The sequence below is a fragment of the Acipenser ruthenus genome, chromosome 3 (assembly GCF_902713425.1).
Source record: "Acipenser ruthenus chromosome 3, fAciRut3.2 maternal haplotype, whole genome shotgun sequence".
NCBI classification, from domain to species: domain Eukaryota; kingdom Metazoa; phylum Chordata; class Actinopteri; order Acipenseriformes; family Acipenseridae; genus Acipenser; species Acipenser ruthenus.
In genome coordinates this window covers 72369497-72390842 of record NC_081191.1, presented here as the reverse complement: position 1 = coordinate 72390842, position 21346 = coordinate 72369497, and the positions used below count along the sequence as shown (strand labels likewise).

At 33.7% G+C, this 21346-nt stretch overlaps 1 protein-coding gene across 1 annotated transcript; it reads right to left on the bottom strand.

Annotated features, from left to right (window-relative positions):
• Window positions 1-245: 245 nt before the first annotated feature.
• On the bottom strand, window positions 246-20542 carry LOC117394818 (desmocollin 2-like protein). The gene is made up of 16 exons (XM_033993424.3): window positions 20291-20542; window positions 19094-19181; window positions 16776-16981; window positions 15664-15768; window positions 15182-15337; window positions 14113-14254; window positions 12904-13058; window positions 12469-12603; window positions 11789-11974; window positions 10280-10527; window positions 9187-9329; window positions 8600-8821; window positions 7757-7981; window positions 5631-5743; window positions 4786-5082; window positions 246-4461 (listed from the first exon to the last, which is right to left on the bottom strand). Exons 1-16 carry the CDS (start codon window positions 20333-20335, stop codon window positions 4264-4266), a joined length of 2664 nt encoding a protein of 887 aa, XP_033849315.1. The 5' UTR covers window positions 20336-20542; the 3' UTR covers window positions 246-4263.
• Window positions 20543-21346: the final 804 nt, after the last annotated feature.

Sequence of the window (21346 nt, the reverse complement as noted above, 5' to 3'; positions counted from 1 at the left end):
TTATTTATTTTTAGGAATTGCTCTTTTCCTAGTGCTTCACTCTGTTCCCTAGCTACAGTAACTTATTCTATTCTTCTTCCTGGGTTTATTTTACCTGGCCCTTCTTGGCTTATCAAAGGTGGTGGTAGCTATACGTTACTCTATTTAATCCAGTTAAAACACTACCTTCTAGGATAGGGTTTTGTTACAATACTTTATCAAGCTTACCTCAAGTTGGCGACACCAGTGCTCTTAAAACAAACATGAACAAATAAAAAGATGTATTTATTTATTTATAAATCAAAGAATGTCAAAAAACAAAGTGATGAGATACATGAATCAAAAAACAGCTTATTAAAAGTTAATTAATAAAATACAGCAGTGTGTTCCAGAAAGAAACCAGTTGTTATACACTTTCCTTTGCAATGCAAGCAACCAATTACTCTATTACCACTGAGAAAAGTTTTCATTCACATCAGCGATCTGGTCATAAAGCTCTCAAAGCTGCAGCTGAATGAGTGCATCTATGCAATGCAAGATCCTTAAGCTGCAAAGCATAACAAGATGTGCATACATATTTCTTTCTTCCTTAAGCAGTGCATGGGCAATAAAACTAGAAATAAATTTGCAAACAATGTATTTAAGCTATACAAGTATCTCTTATAGAGATTGTACCTATGTAAGTAGTATACTATTATCTTTGAAACATTAGCTGAACAAAAAAATCATTAAACATCTTCTACAGCAATTCATTCTAATTTATAATTAAAAAACAAAACAAAAAAAAAACAGGTATATAAAAGTAACATTCATTTGTCAGCAAAAACACAAATAACCTCAAACTAGAAATTTAAACAGAACAGATTTCTAGATACTCGTGTATATACAACATTAATAGTTAAAAATAAAATAGGTTTTCATTTTCATCAATACCACAATACACATACTGGTGACATACTTGACTTATCATCCTTACACCAATAGAACTGGAATTCATTTTCATATCAGGAACATCACTTGTTACGTGGGAGTTTTGAACTTGTTGGCAAACTGTAATCTTGTGAGACATTGTATCGGATCAAGTAAAACCGATACTGAGGGAACAGCAATGCCTGATATGAGGCGGTTTTGCTTTTTTGGCAGTCGTTTAAAAAATCTTTGATGACAGTAAGTGTGGCAGGATGAAAGCCCTGCCGGTGCACAGGTGTGTGTTTGTGTGGGGAATATTGGGTTGGCAGGGAGGGGATTAAATTTCTTTAAGGTGTTAGAGAATTAGTACGATTAATGTTGGTGATGGAGGTGGATGTCTGTGTTTCATGTTCCATGCTGTGCTGTCTGTTTGTTACATTCATGAGTTTTTGTAAAACCTTTTGTTTTTGCCCTTGTGCCTTTTGTTTTGTCAAGTGTGTTTTTGTAAAGTGTTTTGACCGTGTTATTTTTGTTTATTTGTGGAATTAAAGAGCGCATTAGCGCATTTAACTTGCAGCTTTCTGTGTCTGAGTCTCTGTCTGTGCCAATACCATCTCGGCTGTGACGCTACCCCGCCACAGTAAGTATAAACCTTTTACATGTAATTATGAAACACTTAAGAAAAAAAAATCTTGTGTACAATATAATCTATTATATACTTATTTGTAAGCATTGGTAATAATTTGGGATTTTAAAGTACAATGCTAAAACAGAGATTTAAATTGAACACGCTAGGCAGGGAAACATGACAGTAAAGGAAAATGCTAATTCCCATGTAGCTTTCTGATGCACACTGTACATGAAAGAGGTGTATAATAATTTTAAAGAATCCCACTACCAATACAAATTTACAAAAAAAAACAAAAAACAATAACGTTAATAGCAATAAGGCACACCAAAAAAAAATAACCACACCTTTTGCATGCATTGTGTATGCTGGACAGTTAAGAGGTATAATGAAGCTTCTAAGTATTACCAGGCTTGTCTGTAATGACAAGTATAAAAACAATAGGAACACATGTTTTGAATGGGTGGGTCATTATGGGAGATTAGTGCTAGATCAAATACCAGAACCCAACAATCAGTAAGTTTACATGAGATCAAGTTTTCAGAAAACTAACGTAAAAACACTTTTCTGTGTTTACATGACTTGGAATAGATAATCCAATTACACTTCTGATAAATTCAACTGTGTACATGGATTACATTTTTGGAAAATGTAGAGCATTTGCGCATACGCAGTAGCGAATAGGATGGAAACAGACAGGGCTCAGTTCAGTCTGCAGTAATGCCCTGTCCACACTACATAACCTTAGAGAACCTTACTCAAAAACGTTTTAATTAGTCCAGCTCAAAGCGTCTACACTAAAGTACCGTTTCATGTTTAGTTGGGCTTAATGCGTACAAACACTATTAAAATAGTTACAGTTCCTAGCAGCGCAATGAACTGTGATATTAATGTGCCTTGATTTCTGCATCTGATCACATCGCTCCATGATCCACCATTTCACAACAAGCCTCAGAAGTTGTATACGGTACAGCAGTACTGACAGTCATTCTCAACTCCTTCGGACACCTGTTCCGAGTTCTGTATTTGTAATGTACATGCGCCAAAACATATCAGAAAGCATTTGGGGATATTGGAGGATACACAAAAAATGTAGCTCGTTATTACAGCGTCCACAGTTCTGACAAACGGCACTACCTAATGCGATCTAATTTAGAACTGGACTCAAGACTACCCCGAGGTGGTCTTGAGTATGGTATTAAACCGATGCTAGCCGTATTACCAATTTTAAGCCAGTTTAAAGGCAACTAATACAGTTTAAAGACATAGTGTGGGCCTTACACCGAGGCATAAATGATCAGGTATTTTAGATTTAGCGAAGTTGCAAATTCTTATGCTGTATTCAACAGATTATTGTGCTGTACATTATTAATTAGTCATTTAGCAGACGCTTTTATCCAAAGCGACTAGGGGGTGAACTACGCATCACAACTGCTACTGTAGTCACTTACAATAGGACCTCGGTTTTACAGCTTATCCGAAGGACAGAGCACAAGGAGGTTAAGTGACCTGCTCAAGGTCACACACATTGGCCGAGCTGGGATTGAACTGGGAACCACCTGGTAACAAGCCCCTTGTTTATTTATCGGAAGTGTAATTTGATTATCATGTAAACACAAAAACAATTTTCTGATTGTGTTTTCCGAATACGTTAGTGTTCTTAAAACTTGATCTCATGTTAACGTACTGATTGCTGGGTTCTGGTATTCTCTCTTGTTCTAATACCCCAGCATGTGCAAGCTGTCCACTCCTTGCAACAGCTCATCCATTTCTGCTTATAAGTACAAAAAGTTGTCAGGTTGTTAACAATGAAAAAGAACCCTGTTACTTAATTTTTAAAATAATTATATAACTGTATCCATAACTAAGCAAATGGATCCATGTAAACTGATCGTGACTGAAATCAGATATCCATTTATAATTATTTTATTGATTTTTTTGGTTTGAGAAATAAATACAACACAAAATTGAAAAGCATCCCTTGGACTACATATTAAATAATCCAAAATCATTAAGCGGTTCCCATTATGTACATCACTAGCCTTCTTTTTATTTCCACCCTTACACAAGATGCTGTTCTATAACTTGCCAAGCAAAACTGATAAATAGTTACCATACTTTCCTTTTTCCTCGTCTTGTTCAAAAAAATAAGTTGTTGGGCTGTATTTGTATTTATAAAAAGTTAATTAAGACATCTATGGATGATGAAATAAGAATGTAACAAAACAAAACTTGTTCTCCCAACTCCCACTCAGGTACTAAGTCTCGTCCCTGTGTGTCCAAGAAGTGTAATCATTATTGCCACTGTGTTTTGTTTTTCTTTGCTTTTTTTCTGCTAGAAATATGGATATAGTTGCTTTAATAATCATGTTCGCGGAAATTGTCAAAGTTTGAATGTGCAGTACACTATCAGAAGACGGTTTCTGAAAAGTGTGTTTACATGACATAAATTATGTTAGTTTTCAGAATACTACTGGAATTTTCTAGGTGGTGTTTTCGTAAAAATCACTTTTGGAATTTTCCAATACGTTTTCAGAAAAGGTGTGTTTACATGACTTGATATCAGAATTACTTTTCAGAAAACTATATATTCCAAAAAAATTCAGAATTCTTATGTTCATGTAAACACACTGAATTACTCCACTCTGGGTAAAATAGCCCACATTTTGCAAACACTGAATAATTTCGCAAGAGTCTGATTGCAAGATGTTCTCTTAAAGCCCAAATAATTCGTGTTCATCACGTCTTCATTTCTTTCTGCAAACTTGTGCCAATGTTCTGAATTTTGGTCCCAATGTATTTACAAATTCTAATCCACTGTCATCATTTAGGTCACTGCAGCACCCCACAGATCCAGCAAGTGAGCCTTTGCCTTCAAAGCCATAGACATGACTAATGTCCTGAGCAAATCTGTCATCGTGTTCTGTTACAAAGCCATTCAATTTCTGTAAAGTTAACAAAAAACATTTGAGTTTCTTTTTTTTCAATTACATTCCTTTAAAAGTCTAAATAAAAATTATTTCAAAATGAAAAATCTCTATACAAGGATAATAGAGAGAGAGTATAAAAAGTCCATAACGGTTTAAAGATTCAATGCATGTACAATGTAAAATTCTTATCAGTCAACTGACTATTTAGATAAATTTCATACTTAATTTTTCAGACTTTGCATCCTGGTGACTTTTTAGTGTATTTAGGAGCACAGAGTGCTTTGTTTAGATTTAGGTTATTAATTATTTTCTACGGCAGATGATTTTTGCAGCCCTTACCTGATCAATCACCAAGCCATTTGTTCTCCAAATGCTGGTACTGTTTTGGTCTGCATAATGTTGAACTCCACCTCCAAACTGTTGTCCATAGTTATTTTGCATGGTGCTGTTGGTGGCAGATAGGTATGAGCTAGGACCATTCCGCATACCACCATCCAGGGTTTCACCACCATAGCCATTACTAGCTTTCTGGAAGTCAGAGAGCCTAATATCTTGCACACCACCTCCAGACGGCTGTTGAAATCGTGACTCTTGGTCAAGGGTGGTATGTTGTGCAGGAGCCCTGAAATTTGAAGCCTGTTAATATAAAAATAAAGACTTTCAGACTTTAAAATATATAGCAATTTAACATAGAAAAATACTCAATCTGATTAAGGCCCGGACCAAATCAAAACTTTGACAACCCGCTAATCGCACTTAACAAAACTGTATTTAATAGTGTTTTCTTTTTTTGTAAGTATCTTATTTCTTCTACTCACAAAAAGAAAACGCTATTAAATACAGTTTTGTTAAGTGCGATTAGCGGGGTTGTCAAAGTTTTGATTTGGTCCCAGCCTAAGTGAGAAAGCAGGTCCAAGTCATTCGATTGTTTTCTGTTGTGTCTGGTCCTAATAAAGATAGGCTTCGTGGTATTTAAACAAGTGAAGACAATGTCCTTTCACAAGGAAGACCAGATGATCTTTAAAATAACCTCCAGACCAAAAAACTGCATTTACCAAATAAGTAGTAATACACTTCCTTAAATGTACAATATATTTTTATTTCATGTTTTTATTAATCATAAACTTTGAACAGGCGTAAAAAATACATTACTACAGTTGATGGTGTATCAATGTTAAACTTACCATTACTTCTTCACCTGGTCCCTCTGTATTAGACTTGATAAGCACTGCCTCAGCTCCATTATCAACGTCTACTGTTTCTTTCTTCTCCCCACAGAAACAGGTTAGCAAAATACCTGATTAGGTAAAATGTATTTAGTCTAAGGAAAACATCCCTTTATTTTAGTTACAAAGCACACATTTATTGTACCTGTTTAATATGCCATTAAAATATCTCCATTAAATCATAAAATAAATCAATAACATTTTACTGTACATGTTATTTTCAAGCTGTTCAGATAAATACATGTTAAATAGATCACAATAGAATTCTGACAGGTTCGAATGGATTATAAACTGATTTACAGCTGCTATTACATTATTATTATTATTATACAAAAACCAGACTTTACTCTTCCATTGTTTTCTACAGAAATCAACCATTCTGTTATTTCTCAATAATACAAAAGATTAATTAATGATGTTCTAAAACCACTGCGTACGGATGAAGTGCTCACATGGATGCTTGAGCCCTGCTCTTAAAGTGAACTCTTTCAGTGGACTACAATATAATAGTGTAAGAGATCATGTTGTGGCAAATTATATTATACACACACACACACATATAACACACAGTCAACTCCACTTATTTGCATATTGGATAATTGCATAAATTGCTTAATTGCAAGCATGCAGCTGGGCCCGTTTTTTAGTGCAACATTTTCTATGATTGTATGATACGGTTAAATGCATATCGGCTAAATGCATATTTCGCTTAATTGCATGAAGCTGCGCGGTCCCGTACATTGCATTTTAATTTGGCTACTTGCATAATGCAGCAGGTTGTACTCGACCGGACAACTCATTCAGGATGATGCAGCCCAAGTGTCATTCTAGTTGCTACGAGGTACAGCCAATTACAAAGCAGCAAATGTCACAGATTGACACTGCACGCCCGCGTGTGCTGTCACTGGTCTGTTGCTATTTGCGTCTTTGCTTCAGCTCCACTGGCTTTGAGCGTTTGAGTGTTTAAAAATAAAATACAAGAATGTTCGATTGTTTCAGAAACAGCAGTGATGTAGCGCGTACAGCCATGGCATGACAGCGGGAAAAGCTGTCAAGAAAGACACAGAAAATGGCACAGTGAATCTGTAAATTTCACAAGTCTCAGCACTCTATGAGCCTTCGTGGATGCAAATGGTTGTAGGTCTTATGGCAGTTTGTACAGTTTATCGGCCAAATACTGTGCAGACTTCCATCAAATATGCTTTTGCTATGGTATAGTCACAAGATCTATAGTAAGGTACTATACACACCTGCTTTATTATAGTACAGTTAAACTTTGATGTTTAACTGTACTATAATAACTAAGTTTACGCCAGCTGTTATATATATATTATTTTACTTTTCATGTCGTGCATTGCCAGAGAATAGTGTTGTTTGAGTGTATAACGTATTTCAAGCTGGTTTATTTTTCTGAACTTGCTCAGAATTTTAAAGTTACTTGTAATAAAATATAAGGGAAGAATAAAGTTATTAATCTGATTAAACGAGTCACATATACATGTACATGTACATATAGACCTATTGTCATTGTATCCCATTGTATTCCCTCACTACGGTTATGTGCGTGACCTCACACCAGTCCTGAGACCATGGGTTTCGACAACGTGTCTTCGTCAGCTTCGCATTCTCTTCATTTTTGTTTGCTTGTTTTTAATTAAATAAACTTGTAAGAACTTCACTTGAAAACTGGAAGAAGCAATTGAGTGCACATATACTTTTTTATATACCATAGCCTTATGGTCAGCAAATCCAATATAGTCAGATAATATTCTGCATTATAATTATTACTTCTAATGACTTGAGTAACATAAGCCGGTACATATTTCTGTTAAATTCATAACATCGCGTCATGCTCAATATCACTATCTATTACCGATTAAAATACAATTAGTTTGTAGCTATAACGTTGCAAATGCAGACATGCCAGCCCAAAGTTATGACAGATTCACATACAAAAGAAAATTGCTCCAAGGAGATACGATGCTAGGTTGTTTAATGTACATTGTTCAACACTTTTGCATTTTGTGTTTCTTAGTTACTGCATGTCGTAAAACAACATTTCAAATATAAAGTATTATACTTACAGAGCAGCATTAATAATAATGCTATCCCTAACAACAATGCCAGGATCCCCCATACTCCAAGTGCAGTTGAGATTGGACTTGTGACACACTGCCCATTGCTGCATTTGCAGATTCTGATTGTTATGCTCTGTTGTTCACTTTTCCCTTGTTGATCACGAATAATCACAGGGACATTGTAAGTACCAGAAGGTAGTTCCCTTGCTTGTTCAAGGCTCATGGAAGTGGCTAAAAGAAAACATTAATTAATGAATAAATATTGGAAGAGATACATATTGTATGACATTTTTGTTAAATCAGACCAAAAGACAATTGCTGAATAAAGGCAAGAGTAAATGTGGTACTAACAAAATATCTATAATTATACAGTATAAACAAACTTGAAAACCAAAATACCAAAAACCCTATGTCATCTTCACTTAACACGTTGGGTGCCCATCAAATGTGCACTTCTTATTCTATGAACCATTGTTAATTCCATAAACCCACAATGGGTTTAGATCAAATGACTGCTGAGCAATCCAAATGACTGAACATTGTATTAAGTTCTTCAACCCCCTCCGACACATTTTTTGGTGTATGGGTACATTGCTAGCCTGGGACATTTTTATCTACATACATATATTTTGTGCAGCACCAGATCATTCAGAATGTTTTGACAGTTGTACATGTGTTTAATATGTTTTACCAAATCCCTTTACTGTGCTTTCACTATGGTTTACTACACTGTGCCATGCTTTTAAACTTTATTAAGGGATGTCAATAAAGCTTTAATAATGTAGCATCTGGCACCCATTCCATTGGCTTTTAAAGGTTTTGATGTGCAATAAAATAATATTTCCATACCTTCTTCATTTGTTATCTTCCAATTTTGATCATGGTTCTTTGGGAAGCCAAATACAAAAGGAGATGAAAAAGGCACATCATCTTTATCCTCTGCTTCAACCTTTACAGATCCTAACTGTCCATAATGCTCACAAATCGTCAAGTCTTTATTGGTGATGATAGGGCTGTTATCATTTTCATCTTCTAAATGTATCACTACTGTCCCGGTACCTGTTTTTGAACCTAAAGCGATTAAGAACAAAAGTTAAGTAGCTTTGTCTTAAAGGTGTAGTAACTGCAGTTTTAAAATTGTAGAAGTCCACACCAGTTCCCATAATATAGAATACAATAGCTCTGATAATATTGTGCTATAAAAAAATAAAATAAATACACACACACACACACACACACACACACACACACACACACACACACACACACACACACACACACACACAGTAGGTGGAATAGCTTCAACAATTGTCCACAATAAGTTAAGCTACAATAGACATACTCTCATATCATATATGGAATATGTGGAAGTTTAGAACTGATTATTTGAATCATGGATTTGAAAATATTACAAGACTATCAAGCGGTTTACTTACTCCGGTCGACAGCTTTGACTGTGACATTGTATATGCCGTTTGTCACAAATGATGACTCTCTATCCATGCTGCCAACTACACAGAGTTTGCCAGTGGTTTCTTCGACTTCTAGCCATGATGCAGGGTCTGAGGTTTCATAATATCTGTTAAACCGGAAACACCAAAAATTTAATTGTTTTACCCTAAACTTAGAACAGCAAAAAACAAACAAAAAAAATCACTGTGGTGAAAGCATAAATAAAAAGGCAAGGCTTACTTTCACTACTAGAACAAAGGTATTAAAAACCCCATGCAAACTGTATTTATTAATTTAAATAATACAGATAACATTGGCTGTGCAGTATGTTTTTCTGTTTTTATAATCAGCAGATGTAATGATAAGGTATATTTGTGCTTCTGTTTTTCTGTGTTTATTAATTACATTTGTCTGTGTTTATTTTTAGATATTTGAGTTATGTTGATACCCTGATTTTTCTTTTTTTTTTTTATTTTAGGGCTTTTGCTTTTTATATACTATATGAGATTATGCTTTTCGGTTACTTCCCAAAATTCTTGACTGTATTTTCTTGGCACAATATGTATTATAACTTGACAGTATTTGAACACTAGTACCTTGTTTCTTTGCTGTTTTCCGCAACAAAATTATTATGATCACAGGCATATTCTTCTGCGGTTTTTGTGTGTGTAGGCATTTAACAATTTCGTCCACAATTTCTAATTCTGTTTTAAATGTGATTAGCATGTACAATCCTCCTTATCTAACTGTAATATAGCTTTAAATCTCGCAAGTACAATCCTCTGTCTGTGGAGTCTCCAATAGTATAATATTATTGGAGGCTGTATAGACAGGGAGGATTGTACACGCTTGCGAGATTTAAAGCTACAGTATATGTATGTTTGTTTTTTTTTTAAATCTAACTTTTTTTTTTCTTTTTTCTTGGGACTTGCATTACCAGAAAAGTACTGTATCAGATTTTGTTTTAAATTTGTATTCATAACCCATAGAAGAAATATATGAATGACATAAAATATAAATATACTTTAACAAAAAATGTAGATGAATTGCATGCATTAAAAAGAAGGGTTTCCTTACAGTATACCATCACTGGTTTTAGTATCTGGGTCCAATGCACTGTAGGTCCCAATAATGGTTCCGTTTGGCTCGTTTTCTTTAATGCGAAGAAACAAATTAGCTGGGTCGAATTCTGGGCCCTCGTCCACATTTGTCACATTCACATTCACTGGAATGGTGGCCCAATTTTTATTACTGCCTACCAGTCCTGCTTCATTCTCAGCTGCCACCTCCAGCTTTACAACTGCATTTTTCTCATAGTCCAAAGGCTGTAAAACAAGTTTAAAATATAAACAATATAGTATTACCTTTAAAGAATTGTCAAAGACATGGACAGATGTACACTGCTGTGCAAAAGTCTTAGACATGTTGCATTTTTCTACTCTGTTGCATTATGAGCATCAACAATATACTCAAAGCCTCCACTAGTGTTTTCTATTATTATAACAATCTTGACTTGCATAAAGAAGGAAAAACATTGAGTGAAATAGCTTGCATCACTCAATTTTCAAGGTGTGGTATCCGAAGCATAATCAACAAGTATAAATCAACTCAAATCAACAGAACAATGGTCAAAGGTGCTTTGGACTGTTGATGGATAGACAACAACACCTGTGCCTTCTGCCAGTTCTGTTGTCAATTCAACACTTGTCTTCTTTCTATTCCTTAAGGATATTATCTTCCAGTATTGCTCATCCTTGTTAGACAGTTTTTTGGGTCTTCCAGTCCTGGGTTTGTCAATTATAGATGATGTTTCTCTGTACTTGTTGATTATGCTTCGGATACCACACCTTGAAAATCAATGTTTCTCCTTCTTAAGTCAAGGTTGTTACAATAGTAGAAAACATTAGTGGAAGCTTTGAGTAAATTGTTGATGCTCATAATGCATCAGAGTAGAAAAATAGGTTTATATATAGGTTTTTACACCAAAACCAGATTTACACTTTTTTTTTTTTTAAAGAAAACTTTTTTACTTTTAATAAAAAAAAAATCCTATACTTATTTTAAAGTCAGCAAATGTAAAATATTTCATAACTGTTAGCATGTGTGTTGCAGTGTATTACAATATTGTGTAACTTAAAATGCAGATCTTATGTGTACATGTTTCTGAGTCAATATCAAAGCATAATAGAACAGCAGGGAGTTTCAAAAGACACCATGAACAACTAGACCAATGTAAGAAATGTATCCTAGAAAAGTGCAGTTATATGTTACAGATCAGCTTCAAGTACCAGTTAATGAAGAGTAATACTGTATGGAGAAACTTGAATCATATAACTGCACAGTAAGGGGGTTGAAATTAACATTTAAAAAAAAGTTAGAATTTTTTTTTTAATGGAAATTATACAAAGCAGTCAATGGGAACCCTTTGTTCAGAATGTTTTATGCATTGAATAGATTGATCCTCTGAACTGTCCATCTCAGTACTTTATGGAATTTTAATAATTTACATGTGTAGAAAGTTCTAATGAATTGTTTTCTAATGCACCTGACATTTCTAAATATATTTAAATAAATGATTCTGCTTACCTTAATAACATACAGGAGTCCTTCATTTGTGACAGGGTCTGTTTCAATTCTAAAATTTCCATTTTCATTACCCTTGTTTATAACAAACTTAGCTTTCCAATTCGATGTATTAACTAAATCCCTGTCATCCACTGGAATTCGTAAAAGAAGAACATCTTTCTTATTTTCTTCAACTACCGCTTCATACTGTAAAGGAATAAGTACAGTATGTTAGTAACAGTTATTCTCCTCCACACCAGTAAATAGATCATTTGAAACATCAGTATCATGAAAAAGTAGATGATTATGGCCCATATCCACCACATAAGTGCTTGGAAAAAATGTACGTGTGACATTTACAAATTGTGCAGAAATATAAAGTGCACTACTGTAGATACACAGATAGGTAACCTCGTCTGTCTACAGATTCTCATACGTTAAATTCCAGTTTCTTTCCAATTGGATAAGTGGTTCTCTGTATATACATCATGTGTAAGAAATCAACCAATCAGAGTTTGTAAAATGTCATCTTGCGCACACGTCACCCATGTGCACTGATTGCACTTATGAAGTTTTTGAATCCCTCACATATTCAGAAAGACAAGCACAGGGGATCCTTCCAACAGTCCCCTAGGCATGGTGGCATGTTACTTTGACTACTGCTTAACGCTATCTCTTTACTCAGGTTGGTTTCAACTTACTTTGCTGGCTTTGAATGTTGGTGGATTGTCATTTCTGTCTCTTAATACAATTGTAACAGTTCCTGTACTTGACAGTCCATAAGATAGACCTTTACAATCCATGGCTTCTACTTCAATTTCATAGGTGTCTTTTGTCTGAAAAAAACAAATAAAATCAAACAACTGTAATTGATCAGCTGGATCTAATTCATTGGTGTTTTTTTTTTTTTTTGTAAACACTACCATAAGCAAGTACATTGCGCCTAGATGCTTCATAATAAAGTAGTATAGGACTTTTTCATGGGTATAAGTGTAAACTTATTTTAATCATACAAAAATACTGAAATTGGATATGTAATTGAATAATTACTCTACCATATAAAATAATTTTGTACAAAAATGTAAAAATAATAATAAATAAATGAATGTATAGCTTTTGAATCATAATGAACTCACCTCTCTATCTAATGCAGTAGACACTGTATACACAACTCCTGTTTCTGGTTGAATCCTGAACAGGTCAGTGTTGGAAACAATTCTGTAATTCACTTGACTAAAAAGTGTATTAGGCGCATCTCGGTCTGTGGCATTTACTTGTCCTACAATAGTATCTGCATTTGAAAACAAAAAAAGTTTTAAAAAACCTTATAATCCCCATCATTTAAATATAGATTATAATAGCAACTAATAGCTGTTGAGTTAAAGGTTAACCTTTAGTATTGAGTGGGGAAATGTTGTTGCATTAATGCACAATCACCCTATGATGTTTCTTAAGTGTCTTTTTCACTGCTTTAAAATTCCAAAAGGAGTTACAGTACATGATTAACATCATGTTACAGTACTTCACAATGTTACACAAAATAGAACTCCACCTGACTCACACTTGCTTTCCATAGGAATCTATAAGTCTAATTATGTGTAAGGGGAGATGAAACCAGGTACTTCCATCAAAGGTATGGGGCAGTGGAAGGATAATTATCTTTACCAGAATCAGTATAAAAACAACATCTAGAAAGCAACAAAACAAAGATTTTTGAGAATGTGGGAATGCTTGTGAGAGTTCAGAAAGTGTTTTTAAAGCATTCTCTTAATAACATAATCCTCATCAAACAATCTTGGACACAAGGTGTGAATGCACAGCTCAACTGACCTTTAAATCACACAAAATACAAATACTGAAACAAACATGCACATGAGCTTACATTGGAACTGAGCAGACTACAGAGTATGTTAAAACACATTACATTTTAAAGTTCCATGTGCAATTTTACAGAAAAGAGTTGTCGAGAAGCATCAAACACAGGTCAAGACATGGAATTAATATTAATATTGATATTATGTCTATGGATAAGACATGCTACAATACTTAGATGTTGGTTCTACTGTTAAATAACAACCTCGATGAGGAACAAAAATATTTACAAATGCCTAATACCTAAATATTTTGAAATGTACATTGTAAAATGTACTTTTTACTATTGGAATATTGTTGTAATTATTAAGATGCGAAATACTTAATACAGATTTAAAAAACATGTATTTAGATACTTGTTAATATTACATTTTATTTAGTGTCATGCATAGATCAGTAAATAAATATTAGCACAGGTTTATTAGTATTATTTGATTTCTCTTTGCAGAAAAATATATTGAAATAATTCTCACCAATTTCAGAATGTTCAAGTACAGAGATAACAACAACCTTAGCAAACTCAGGGCGGTTATCATTTTCATCTTCCACTACAACAGTTACATCAAGATCCCGATCTCTCTTAACGCCATCTGTTGACACTGCCTCTGCAAAGAACTAAAGAAAAAAAAGTGAATTGCTGTTTTTATTACTGAAAGCCTTCTATTGATGGGAAATTCTCTGCCTTTGAACACTGTTAAAACAAAGCACAACGTTTACCACAACTTTCATCAATTTTAAATGTATTTTAAAAAGTCCCTGGTGACGACGTATTGACTACAGAGGTAATCCAGACACAAAGTATCACTTTCTTTAATGGATTACACCCATCTAGCCACTAGATGTCTCTGTTGCTCCATGTTTAAAAAATAATAATAATAATGTAGAAAAATATAAAATAAACTTGGGTTTTAACATTTTATTTTTATAGAAGTACATTTTTTTTTAATTAATTGAATTCTACATTAATAAAGTTTCTAATTTAACTCTAGAAGGTTCAGCTGTTCTTGTTTTATAGGTGGTGTGCTGTTAAGGTACTTGCTGTTTTTTTGCATTGCTGTAATTTCAAAAATGTGAGAAGCCACCGGTTTTAAAGTTTTATGAAAAGTTGCTGTACAGGTAATTTGTGCATCTAATTGTATTTATTATGTAGAGTAGTTTGTATACCTTTTGTTGTATAAAGATTATCCATGGTACTGTATTTGGTAATAAATTCTACTACACTTGTGAGGATGGCCTGACAATGTAGTGTGATTTATTTTGCATTATTTTGTATTCATTTTTATTTGTTGCTGTTGTTTTGTGCGCTCTCTGAAATTCAAACATGCTTTATTGGCATGACAACATTAATAAATCAAAACGAATAATTAACTAAAGAGGTAGTTGTAAAACTGAACGCTGGTAAATAAACAAACTACCCCCCCCTCTCCTGTCGGCGCCTGTGTGCAGAGTGCACACTGTGTGTCCCTCAGGCTGTGACAGGCACCGACAGACTGGGGAGCCAGTGGTGCTGTGTCCCTCCCCCAGTAGGACTGCCACACTTACTTTGTACTCTGATATTTCTTCACGGTCCACAGCCCTGTGCACTCTCAGCATTCCAGTTTCTGGTACAACACTGAACAAACCTACAGGTGACTGGTCCACTCCCTTACCATAGATTTTATAAAGGACATTAAAATTCTGTGAACTGTCAGACTGGATCTGTAAAAAAAAGAAAATAGAAACATTATTAAAGTATAGATCCCTAAATATGAAGAGGGACCAAAAGGTAAGTAAGGACCACATTTACAAAGCACATAACACTATCCTAAATGAACACCAGTTTTTGTTTTCTATGTTTCATTCTTTGTTTAAATGTATAGTGTGACACTTCCAGTTTTTTTGATGTATTTATTTATTTTAACTACTTTATTTACAATTCATAAAAATGTCTTCCACCTTGTTGAAAATGAAGACTCATTTTATTCACAGACAACCAGGCCAATACAGTCAAATATAAACAAGTCTTCATATGCAGATTACAGTACCTGTTGAACATCTTTTGGAAATGGTCCCAAATCATTCTCTCTAATAGAAAAAGGTAGTGGTCTCCATCGTCTTTTGGAGCGTTTCAAGGTTACCTCTCTCTTTACCTTAAGAAAAAAAGAGCCATTGAGAAGAAGAAAACTATGACTAAATTATACATAAAAGTAGAAATGGGAGCTTCTGTGGACAAGAAACAAAGCATCTGCAGTGGCATAATCTATAGTGCATGTCATATAGGATCGAATGGTTTGTAAACTTGAAGTTTAATCGAAATGTGAAAAAGGTATGCATAATTGATATGTCCAGAGGTTACAAACAATGTGGCAGTGAAAAGGTTAAATTTCTACTGAACACTACCTGTAAAGGAACTTTATTGAGACAACTGTAAATTACAGGTTGTAAAGACTCTGTATGCACTGAAAGGGTTAAAGTTCACTGGACACCACCAGTAATTAAACTTTATTGAGAGAATCACAGACTACAGCTGTGCACCCAGTATAAAAACCCTATATCATAGCAAGTGGTTTATCGTTATACCAGAGGCAGAAGTGAAATGGTTAATTTTTTTATTTTATTTTTACTAGACCACACTGGTAATGAAACTTAAGTAATACAATCAAAGACTACATCTGTCTTTCAAACATTAAGTCAATAACTCAAAGTGTATTGTCTATATGCAGCTGTAACTTCAAAAGCCACATGACCTCAATATTGTAGCTGTTTTAGGTCAGAGAACAATGTCATGGTTGCCAATACAATTATAACTGAAAATACAAAGTAACTATGTTATATGGTTTGAGTTTTTGACATTGTTGTGGTGGCAGCTTTGAAAAAAAAATAATAATTACTGTCAGTGTAGTGGTAACTCTACGGGCAAATTCTTTTGTGTATTTACACTGAAGAAATTTGGGGCATTTTGGTTTTTATCTCCAGGCCTTGCTTATAGCTAAAACTACAGCTTTTAATAGTACATGTGGTTACTAATGTGCAGGAGCTACTATATAGAAAAAAACTCACTCCTTCCTACTGAAACTATAAAAAAACCACAGCTGATGTATTCACTTTAAAACTTTAGCCTCAGATATAAAAATTACAATGAAGTCCAGTAACCTACCATATTGTGTTCAACTGAGAGTGTGACATCTATTTTCCACTTTTGGTGCGATTGTTGGTCTTGAAGCCATATTACAAAAGCCCTTTCTCCAGAATGTATCGTGGTTGAATGTATTGCATAGAGGAGGCCATCTTGCTGAATGGCAAAGTCTGGATCACTGGTAGTAAGCTCCAAGTGCGTGTTGTTTAAGCAGTGTTGCAAATTAACTTTATTAAAAATACAAAAAGGTGGACAAAACAATATTATGTTATGAAAGCACCATTTAGAAGGTTATTATTAATATTGTCATAACACTAACTAAATTTAAATATATATATATATATATATTACACACACATTAAAACGTTTTTTATTTTTGGGTGTATACACAAAATTGAAGTGCTTTTCTTTCTAAACAGCTGGCGAAGGGCTATTGTCCAAAACATCCTGAATAATAATAATAAAAAAATTATCATTTAAAGAGTAAGTAGCAGGGTTCCGAAAAATATAGCGTTACACGTCCCCAGGTGTTGCTACAACTGTTTAAATAACGTACCTGTAAATGTTACGGTTAAAGTCGGAATACTGGCAAATCTTAAGATTTAATAATAAATGTCGACATTTATCAAGTAAAGTAGTAAATAACGCTTTACTTCAGACATTTACTGGTGTGTGTGTGTGTATATATATATATATATATATATATATATATATATATATATATATATAGATAGATAGATAGATAGATATAAAATCAAGAATAACCAAGTGCCATTGACTAATGACTGAATGTCGTTCCAAAATAAACATGATAACACTACGACAAACCATATATTTCTTCATAATTCCGGTAAATCATAAGATTGACCCATTTAAAATCAGAATTGTCAATTGTCAGAAGGAGGTACATTTACTGTTAATTACAAATAATTTGTTAGCAAACTGGAAACGGGATGGAAATTTAGAATAGATTCCTATTCAAATACACAAAATGTATCAGATGAATCTAACTCAAGTTACCTGGTTTATTCAATAACCTGTGAATAATTCAAAACAAGGAACATACCTGGTTGTACTTTTAATGGTCAGTGCAAATGTTGATGTTACGCCATCCATTCACAAAAAGTCAAAAGTAGATGTTTTACATTAAACTACAGCCCAGCATTAAAAAATAACTCCTTTCCAAGTGTCTTGCTTTTTCTTATTAGTCGTTGCATTGTTCTGCTTCACAGCTAGTATGTCTTTATATTAATCATAAAGTTAAATTAGCTTTCTAATGTTACTGGCACTCAAGTTTGGCTTCCTTCTTTTACACATGCTATATACATTCATTTATTTGAGTTTACAAATGTCAAGTTCGCCGGTGCCATGCTCCCGGAAGTTGTTTCACGAATGCCTAGCAACAGCGCAGAAGCTGCTGTGTGGAGTCATTACAGGGCAACTCAAGTGTGGATTTGTTAACATTAGCTGAAAATGAGGCAACAAAACTGGAAACAATTTGAAACAGAGTATGTTTACTGTAGAGTATTGCTGTTACAAGCATTGCATGATTAATTAGGGTCCTTGCATTTAATATGTAAATCTCATTCACATGAACGGGCATTTCGAACGCCAGGTGTAGAATATTAACATTGGATGTAGCTAAGCCAGGCTAAATTGTTGGTTGTTGCAACAGGCATAACAACGTCTGACTTAGGGTTTAAAACTGACTTAACACTTGTCACGTATTTGCTTAGTACTAGTAGCTAATATACAAGGCTTTATCATGTGCTCTAATAAATAACATGCTGTTCGAATAGTTTTTTCTTTTCTTCCCCCTTGTAATTGTGTATTCGACTACACTGACCCATCCCTACTGGAAACAGACAACCAATTTCTCTTAAAACAATTCAAGACGAACAAGACAACATGAGAGGTCACCGCAAAGTTACACAAGAAAAAATAAAATAAAATGTACAAGACCTAATGTATTGCATATGAAATATTTGCATACTATTTTCTTAATTACATTAAAAACAATGTAACAGACCAAGAACAGCATAAAGTACCAGATTTGAACAGTCTTTTCCCTGCTTTTTTAGCCAAAGTTGTTTAGGCTTAGGCAGCAAGCACAGTGCAGTGCCTACCACTTTTTAAAGTGTACCTGAAAATAACACCAGTAAATGTCAGAAAAGCATTATATTTCTTCATAATCCCAGACATTTACCATCTTACTTGGTAAATTTTGACAGTTACCAGTAAAACTTAAGACTTACAAATTCTGACTTTCACCGTAACATATATATTAAAACCAAAGTCCAACGATGAATTGGTAATATTTCTGATAAACTGCAGCTTACCTTCTGATATTATGTATCCAGCCTTTAACTCCTTGGGAACTGTTGCCTCCACAGTACTAACACAAGCTTTGACTGATATGATGGATACCTTAAAAATACAATGATAACATGCTTACTTCCATTTGTATACCACCACTTCCAAAAGGGCTGCAACACAAACTAATGGTTGTTTATTTTCTGGGAAAACAAGTAAATGTTATGGCTTCCTTAATTTACTATACATCCTTTCAAAATATATATTAACGTGATTAAACTGATTAACCATTTAAAACCATACTCATTAAATTACATAAAAAATAATACCACAATCAATACCTGTCCCGGTGGTGGTCATAAGCAATTTCTGAGCATACCAGTGCCAGGTTTTGCACAGCTAAAACAGTGTCTGTCCTGTTTGTTTTTTTGTTTGTTTTTGCTTTATTAACAACAAAACATCACTTGGCCAACACGGTAAAGTGATGTAGAAGTGAAAGGTAAAGGAAATGTTTGTAAACACCCTCCAGACATTTTAATGGCAATTTCTGAATCTAAATTTTGCAATTATATTGTACATTTAGAAAGTTGTTTATGTTTTTGTTATTTAGTTTTTATTGACTCAAACATAACACCGGTAAATATTTTTTAGCTCATGCAGGCCACTGGATTTAGGTGTTCCGTTGTCAGGTGATTACTGAAGTCTGTTTGGTAGGCTAGTGACGCACAATTTGCGAATTAAAAAACGTTACTATTAAATCGATTATCATTCAATTTAATTGTACATGTGTGTATGTATTTATTTATTTATTTATACTAATGAGAAATGTAACAATAGTTACAAAACCTTTTAATATAGTACTTGGTAACACGAGTGGCATACCACTAGTAAGCTACGGCAACATTACAGTACCTTTTTTTTTTGTCCTAAAGAAAGGTAATTTAGTAGCAGTCGAAATAAAAATGTTGATTTTATAGGTAAAGCGTTTTTCTTATTTTCTTCAACATAACAAGAGATAAACCTCAAACAACTGTAAAACGTGACTGACTCGAGCAATAAAAATAATGAAGAACCATTATGTCTTTTAAGTTTTAAGCTTCGTTCATATTTAACTAAAGTTAATCGTTTTATCACATTAATAAAATGTATGTACAAAACCTAAAACCGATATATACACATAGGCATTACAAAAATACTGAAATGAAAAAAAAGAAACTTCTTACCATAAAAGATAAACCAAGGAGCAAATAACCTGTTCCAACAGCCATATTGTTCTCGCAGCAAAAAACAGAAGCTCCTTTTTTCTCTCACCAATAAAACACACTGTACAAAATGCCGTTTAGGTTTTGAACATGTTGAGTGAGGTGGGGTGCCGCCAAAGGAGGAGGGTTCAACCCCAGTAATTAAGTGTCGCTTACACCCCTGTAGGATGGAACCGTTCAGTTGCTTGTATTGCTAGTGTACTATGGGTTCAGTCTGTGAAAAGGCAGATTACCTGGACAGGTTCAATTTCACATGACGCGTCTGTTCTTTGCTGAGTTCTGCTGTTTATTTGACTCCACCCAGACCATCTCCATAAGTGTAGGCAGTGTGCATTGATCCATTCAAACGTTTACGATATCAGAACACCAATAATAAAAGACAAGGCTTTTCAGATTTACAATCCTGAAATTGCATTTGTAAAGACAAGTAAAGAACAGATAAATAACATTTTGAAAGCAAAGTAAATAATAATAATTAAAAAAAAAAACGAAATACATAAATACAAAGAATAGTACTATGGGTTTATATTAAAGATCTTATATATTTTCACAAAAGTTACACTTTTTAGCTTTTTGTACATTTTAAAGACATTTAAGTTTATTTCTTTTCCTGTTAAGGAAATATGATGTTCTCTGTTATCATGAATCTCATACGGAAAGAAAATATATTTTTAATCTATCTATCTATCTATCTATCTATCTATCTATCTATCTCTCTCTCTCTATATATATGAATGGGAAACATGTTAAATATATGATTAATATATTTATAACCTTACCATATATTTTCAACATCTAAAATAAATATATGGTTTACAGATTAAATTATATTTAAAATATATTCCAAATGCACCAGATATTTTAATGTATTTTTTATACATTACTAATTTATTTTATTTAACTGACTAAAAATATATTTTGCAATATATTGTTATCAATATATATATTTGCGACAAACTTACCATACATTTAAAATATATTATGTGTTTGCCTTACATTTGTCATACATTTTAAAAA